Raw genomic sequence first — 6,417 nt, forward strand, 5'->3', positions numbered from 1 at the left:
TCGCTGCTTTCCTGGAAGGTGCTCAGAAGAACTAAATTTTTTGAAAGACTCCATACAATGGACAACAGTAAAAACTATGGGAAAGTAAGTCTGGCCCGATGCCATGTTGTAACAGAATGTTTAGGGTGAGAGGAGATGCCAGCTGAGGAGAAATGGCTTCAGAAGCTCTGATGAGCCTGTGGTGGCAGATGAAAATCAGGTGTCTGAGGCTTTTGCACACTCCAGCTGTTGGCTCTGCCCTGGAGGTGTTGGTGTCTGATCTGCTTATGATTCAGCTCCTGAACTCTCACCTTTCAGTGTTCCCTAAGGTGAACTGAAACTGGAGTCCCTTAGCTTTTAGCCCAGCCTAATGAAACTAGTTGTGGCCCAAGAGGTGACTGAGGAGGAGTTGTGACATCTCTCAGGGCAGATGATGGAGGAAGGTACCAGTGAAAGCATGCCTGGTTTTTATCTGCTGCTACCAAACCCTTGGAGCCCTAAAAATATAACCCTCCATTTTGGCTTTTGACTGACACTGCAAAACTTGCCAGGTATTCATATTCTTGAAGTTCTTTGATGCTAGAGTTGTACTCTAGGAAATCTTTTCCTCCCCTTGCATCCAGCTTGTGGGGGAGCTGGTTTAATACTGCCTGATTTAAGAGGTAAAAATGAGTTACAGGTGCATATTTCAACTTTAATCTTCCTTCTGGGGGGAAAACTTACTTTGAAAATAAACTGCTTTTCTTTAGAGCTTCATTCTTGATGGTTTTCTTGCCCTGTAAATGTTCCACAGAGCATTTTGAATTTGTATCTGGCCTTCATCTCTGCAGAGAGTCTGAATTTTAATTCACCAAAAGCTTTTAGTTAATGAACAAACTTGTGATGGCAAGGTAAGGTAAAATACATCAGGCAGTTGTGTCCACTTCATAAGAGATATGGAAGCCTTAACTCCTCCTTTCAGCTGGTAGTGACAGAAACAAACATGACTGTTTTGTGAGTCACAAAAGCTCAACACTGTCTTCAAAGTAAAACTGCTTGCAATGGGCTATTTTGAAGCCCTTCCCTCTGTTCTGCATTTTTAAATGAAAATGGGAAATTCACAGTTATGCTCAGGCATACCTTAGATTGCTGACAAGTTGGAATTGAAGAATATATTCCATGATTCACTTGGAGTTTAAATCTCTTAAAATCACAAAAATAGAAAGTTAGAAAAATAATCCACCTTTATACTTCCACTGAAACTTGCAGAAGTGGACTGTGTGTTTTTTCAGTGCTGTTGTAACATCTGAGGAGGGTGGACTTGGTTTGCTGAGACTGTGAGCCTGATAGAGGAGCTGTAGGCATGACTCCTAAAAGAGCAAATAAGAAGAAGCCACTCGAGTTCTCAGAAGTTTATACACTGGTTGGTTTGGTTTTATTTTTTCTTCAGTCCCCTATCACCTGAGAGCAGTTGAGTTTATAAACAGTTTATGATGTGAGAGGCATTATTACAGTTTCTGCTGAGTGAATGACCCCCATCTGTGTGGCTGGGCTGTGGGAGGGGAGTTAAGTGGCAGATGTCTGTTTCATCGGTTGTGCTTTCAGAAAATCTTGCTTGTGTATAAAAAAAAGCTTTTGATGCTGACTGATCTGGTACTGAGTAATAGATCTGAAATCTTTGCAAGAAAAAGCAATTGTTTGTATTTATATTCTTTAAAAATGTGAATCTGGAAGAATACTGTTTCAGTACTAAATTATACTTTTTTCCCTTTCAGAAAACCATAGCTAAAATTGCAACATGCTTGGAACTGAGAAGTGCAGCTTTACAGGTATCACTCTTTTTCCTGTGTGACTTCATCCTTTAGCAATAGGTAACTATAGAGCTTTTTAAAGCTTGTTTAGTGTCTTCAGAAATAGCTAAAACTTCTGAAAACAGGGTGAACAAACACTTGAACACTTGGAATTTCCAGATTGTCAACATGATGCTCCAGGTGACTGCCTTAAAAAGGTCTTAAAGTGTGTATATTAGCATCTGTGAGGGTTTTTACAGGAATTTAACTTCACATTTGTGTCTTTGGTTCTCTGCCTCATTTTCCTCCTTCAGAATTGTTTAGTTTGTCTTCCTGACTCATGTGGAAGAGTAAAAAAATCCCAAGTGACCCTTGCACTAATTCATCTGCTTCACAAATCATAATAGACCATGAGGAAGAGCGTGTGTGTAGAATAAAAATGACTTTGTAGCAGTCATGCAAACTGGCAGTGCTGTAGAAAAATGTGGGAAAACGATGGTTTATAAACTACTCTTTGGGCTTTTTTCCTAGACTGAAAGTAGATGTCATGGGAGTGAATATCTTTTTCTCTCAGCACAATCTTATCCCCAAAACAAAAGGCAAGTGAGAGAAGTTTCTGAAAGACTGTGGTTGGGGAAGGGATGAATCAATGGAAGTGAAGTTTGGGTTACTGGATTACCTCTTAACCAACCAAGAGTGGTGAAAGGCAAACTTTGCAGCAAGTTACTCCCAGCAGCACTCCGGAGCGCTTCATGTGGCTGTACAAGGTGCAGCAGCTCCACTGTGCTGCCTTCAATCGCCTGAGAGGCTGGGATCCAGCTGCTGGAGCTGGGCTGATGAGGTGAGGCTGACCAGCCTCCAGGCCATGCAGTGTTTGAGGAATTCCTTGGTTAGCTCTACCTGTCATTCTATTTGGGTCTAACCTGGGGTGTTTGAGGAGTGTTGCACTTGCTCTGGGTCACTGTGACTTTGAGGAGGGCAGGCGTGTTCCATTGTGGGACATGTCTCAGGCAACAGCAGAAGATGCACCCATGTCATAGCCTGCCAAGCTGAGGAGATGATGTCGTGCAAAACCAGCCTTCCTTGCTGTTGATTCCTCAGCAGTAACTCAAAGATTTTCTAATCTTATGTGAGGCTCTCCTAACAGAAAGGGTATAGCTGCTTTACAAAGCCTTGGAGAAGGTCCCTGATCACTCTTGGACAAAATCAAGAAAAATCCTCATTGGGTCTTAAATGTTGGAAGCAATGGGCAATCTTAAGAGATGCCAAGGGTGCAGTGACATAGTACGTAAGACCTGATCCTCCACCTAAAAAAAAGATGTCCAATGTCAATCCTCTTATTTGCACCACTTGTCCCAGAATAAGCTGGTTCAGCTCACCAAGCTGCTGGTGAGCTACCTCAGAACAAAAAACTAAGATTTTTTCTGTTGAGTTAGTAAGTCAAATAGGCTTACCAAGAACCAGACATGTATATGCTACAGACAGATGAGGAAACTGCATCATGGAGAAAGGCGAGGTGGTAATTCCTCTTCCATTTGCAGTGAGCTCTTAGCTGAATTTTGTCAAACTCATTCTGTATACTGTCATTTCTGCCCATGTTTCATTGTGGAACTGTGAATGTTCCTGTCTGTAGTAAGTAAGAATTTGGAACTAGTTGCTTTAAAAATATTTATCTTGCATTAAAGCTTGGAACATGGGTTTAAGTTTGTTCTCAATAAATGACAAGTAACGTTTCACCTCACCTGTGAAACCTATCCTTTGTTGGGGAAATTTTATTTGGGTTCTTTAGGATGTAGCTTTGAAGTAACCTGGTACACCTGAACAAAGGAAGCACTCTGCATGCTTATTCGAAGATCTGGTAGCTCTGTCTGAGAGGAGGGCACATCCTGACATCTAACCCTTTCTTTGTAATGTCCTAGTCCACCCAATCACAGGATGAGTTTAAGCTTGAGGATCTGAAGAAGTTGGAACCAAGTAAGTAGTATCTTTGTATTTTAAGTGAGTGACATTTATCATGACAGTGGAAAACATGACAGCACCACAAATACTGACTGACCACAACGTGGTTTTAGGTGGTTCTTCCAAATGTCTGCTACTGTGTAGACAAAAACTGATGTGTATTAAGGAATGTAATTGTGGGCAGCTTCAAAGTAGAGTAATCTGAATGTTTCAGGTAATATATTCATCTTTATTTTCAAATAAGTAATTAGTGTGCTGCTAATTTTTGCACAAAATAGTATTTCAAGGTATCCAGTAGTATATTATATCATTTACCTGCACTTTTCTTACTTGAACTGAATTTCAACACTTTGTGGTCTTCCTCCTTGCAGCATGAAATTTATTTTTCTTCTGAAAATATTTAACTTGTGCTCATGGTGGCCAATCACCTGTCACCTCCCACCGTAATGCTACCAGACTAATGAAGTTAAGAGTCAAAATGAGGATGTGAGTCAGTCTTTGAAAGGGTTTTGTGTGATGTTGTTTTTTCCCAACTGATCCTAGGTCAGGTCTTGGTATGTCAATCCAGAAATAACTTTTTCATGTAGGAAGTATCTATTTATCAGCTTCATTTTCCTTCCTGTAACACTGACTGCTTTGTTCTCAAAGCATCCTTATGATTAGAACTTCAACATCTAACCAGTATTATCCTCAATGCCAACATTTCTGCCGTTCTTGAGGAACAGCAGATGTGGAAGAGCTTCTTTCTTGGTGACAGAAGTTGGTTATATTTTGCTTATGACACAGTTGTATCAGTAAGGCTGATCCTTACTGATACATATGATAGGGGATAAATATGATGGGCAGGGAAGTGTTTCCCCTTCATGAACAGGCTGAGCTTCCCTGCACAGGATCCTGCAGGAAAACTTGTCAAGAAGTGGGGCATTGAGCTGGGCTTCCTAATATCTCTACCAAAACATAAAGTCCAAATGCTTTTAAACTTTTCCCTGCAAATGGTGAGTGAAGGAATGTTACAAGACCACCAGGTCTGTGAAGATCATAACTCAGGAAAGGGTTTAACTGTGTGGTGGAATATTCGGTCTTTCTCAGACTACATCTTGCATGTCTGGCCTCTGAATCCTCTGATTTGGGCTTGTTTTGTATAGATGCTGCTGCTTTCTGTTTACAAACTATTTAAAATGTTGTAGTCATTTAATGACTGTGGGTTTTATACTCCATTTTGCAAATGCCCTGTAAGTGACTGAATGATGGGAGAGTGAAGGGAATCCTGTCCAAAATTTCAATTACGGTGCAGCAGTCCTGTTGCTTATCTTGCCCTCCATCAGAAAAGGGATTTTGAGCTGTCAAAAAAACTGTTCAGCAGTGTGAAGTGCATTCAGCCCACACCTCATACAACAAGCAACTGTATTAAAACTGAGTGTGTGGCCATCAGTTTTCAAATACACAGAGTTACTTTGCTTGGAGGAGAACGGGTGCCTCTAGAACAACAATTGAACATTGATGTTCTTAATGCTGCTATCTGACTTGGATCGTTCTGGCCCTCTTTCTCTCTCAATTGTGCCTTTGTTTTGTGGTTTTTAAGTGTATCTTGAATAGAGTAAATCTTAATCAGGCCAACACCAGCCATCTCATAAAATAGTGTTTTAAATTGCGTGTTGTCGATTTTATTTTGTGTTCCACCAGAAAAAGCTAAAAAAATCTGGGCTGGCAATGCAAATAAGTGACTCCTTTGTTAGATCAAACCATTCCATTAGGGTGGAACCAAAACAACTATTCACAGAAAACAGCTGTTTACACAATTTGGCTTGTTTTAATTACTTTTGTGCCCGTTGCTGTCAAAATGGCTGAGAACTTTGGTTTTGGTGTTGTTAGATTTACTCTTTTTTTTTTTTTCCCCCTAATCTTGTGTTTTCAAGTTCTAACTTTTCCCACTTGAGCTTGCATTTCATGCAGCTTAGAAAGTGAAGCAGTTGGCTACTTTTGTTTGTTTATAGGATTTGTCACTGAGGGTCCAGGAGGAGGGTCCATACATACAAAATAGTTCTTTTGAGACTGCGCTGTGTGAATTCATTGTTAGCACACTGGATTTCACAAATCCTTTTCTTTGTGGGAGCTTATACCAGTGTTAGAATACACAGTACAGATGGATGGGCTGGGACATCCCTTGTGCCTGTGCTCCTGGGTGATAATTCTTGCCAGTAAGCAGCTAGGGTCAAACTTAGTGTATGTGTATTATAAGACAAGTAGATACCGTGTTGTACTGAGGAGCCTGGTATCTGAATTATTTTATATTGTCTATTAAAAAAAAAAAAATCACTACAGGTATCGCAAAAAATCACAGTCACAGTTAATGTGTCCTGGCCTTATGGCTCATGTTGACAATTTCTTCTGAAATCTTTCAAGAAAGTGCCAACTCGTTATAAAATCAATGTGGTAATGTCCAACATCACAAAAGAAAAGACAGCTTCCACAGGAGAGCCTGCAGAACAGTATTTTTTAAAAGATTTCTCTTGGAAAACAACATAGGTGGAGGCCATGATACTGGGATCTGCCCATTAGTCTGCCTCACACGTGGAGAACTTTCTGTGAATCATGTTCCCAAGCAGCAGCCTTTACAAAGGGAAAGGGCTCTTTCTCCCAGGGGTGATTCATGATTTTGAAAATGAAACAGAGACCAAAAGAAGCCCAAACCAAACTTTTAAAACTTTGA

General features: G+C 40.4%; 1 protein-coding gene across 1 annotated transcript in view; it reads left to right on the forward strand.

The window, feature by feature from the left end:
• Positions 1-6,417, forward strand: part of AIDA (axin interactor, dorsalization associated) — a 29,287-nt gene that overhangs the window by 8,783 nt on the left and 14,087 nt on the right. Inside the window, exons 3-4 of the mRNA XM_027901486.1 lie at positions 1,734-1,787; positions 3,668-3,722. Coding sequence (XP_027757287.1) covers positions 1,734-1,787; positions 3,668-3,722 — 109 coding nt within the window. The remainder of the gene's footprint in view (positions 1-1,733; positions 1,788-3,667; positions 3,723-6,417) is intronic.

This window comes from Empidonax traillii, unplaced genomic scaffold (genome assembly GCF_003031625.1).
Source record: "Empidonax traillii isolate 1590-97213 ecotype Southwest subspecies unplaced genomic scaffold, ASM303162v1 scaffold787:size292032, whole genome shotgun sequence".
Taxonomy (NCBI): Eukaryota; Metazoa; Chordata; class Aves; order Passeriformes; family Tyrannidae; genus Empidonax; species Empidonax traillii.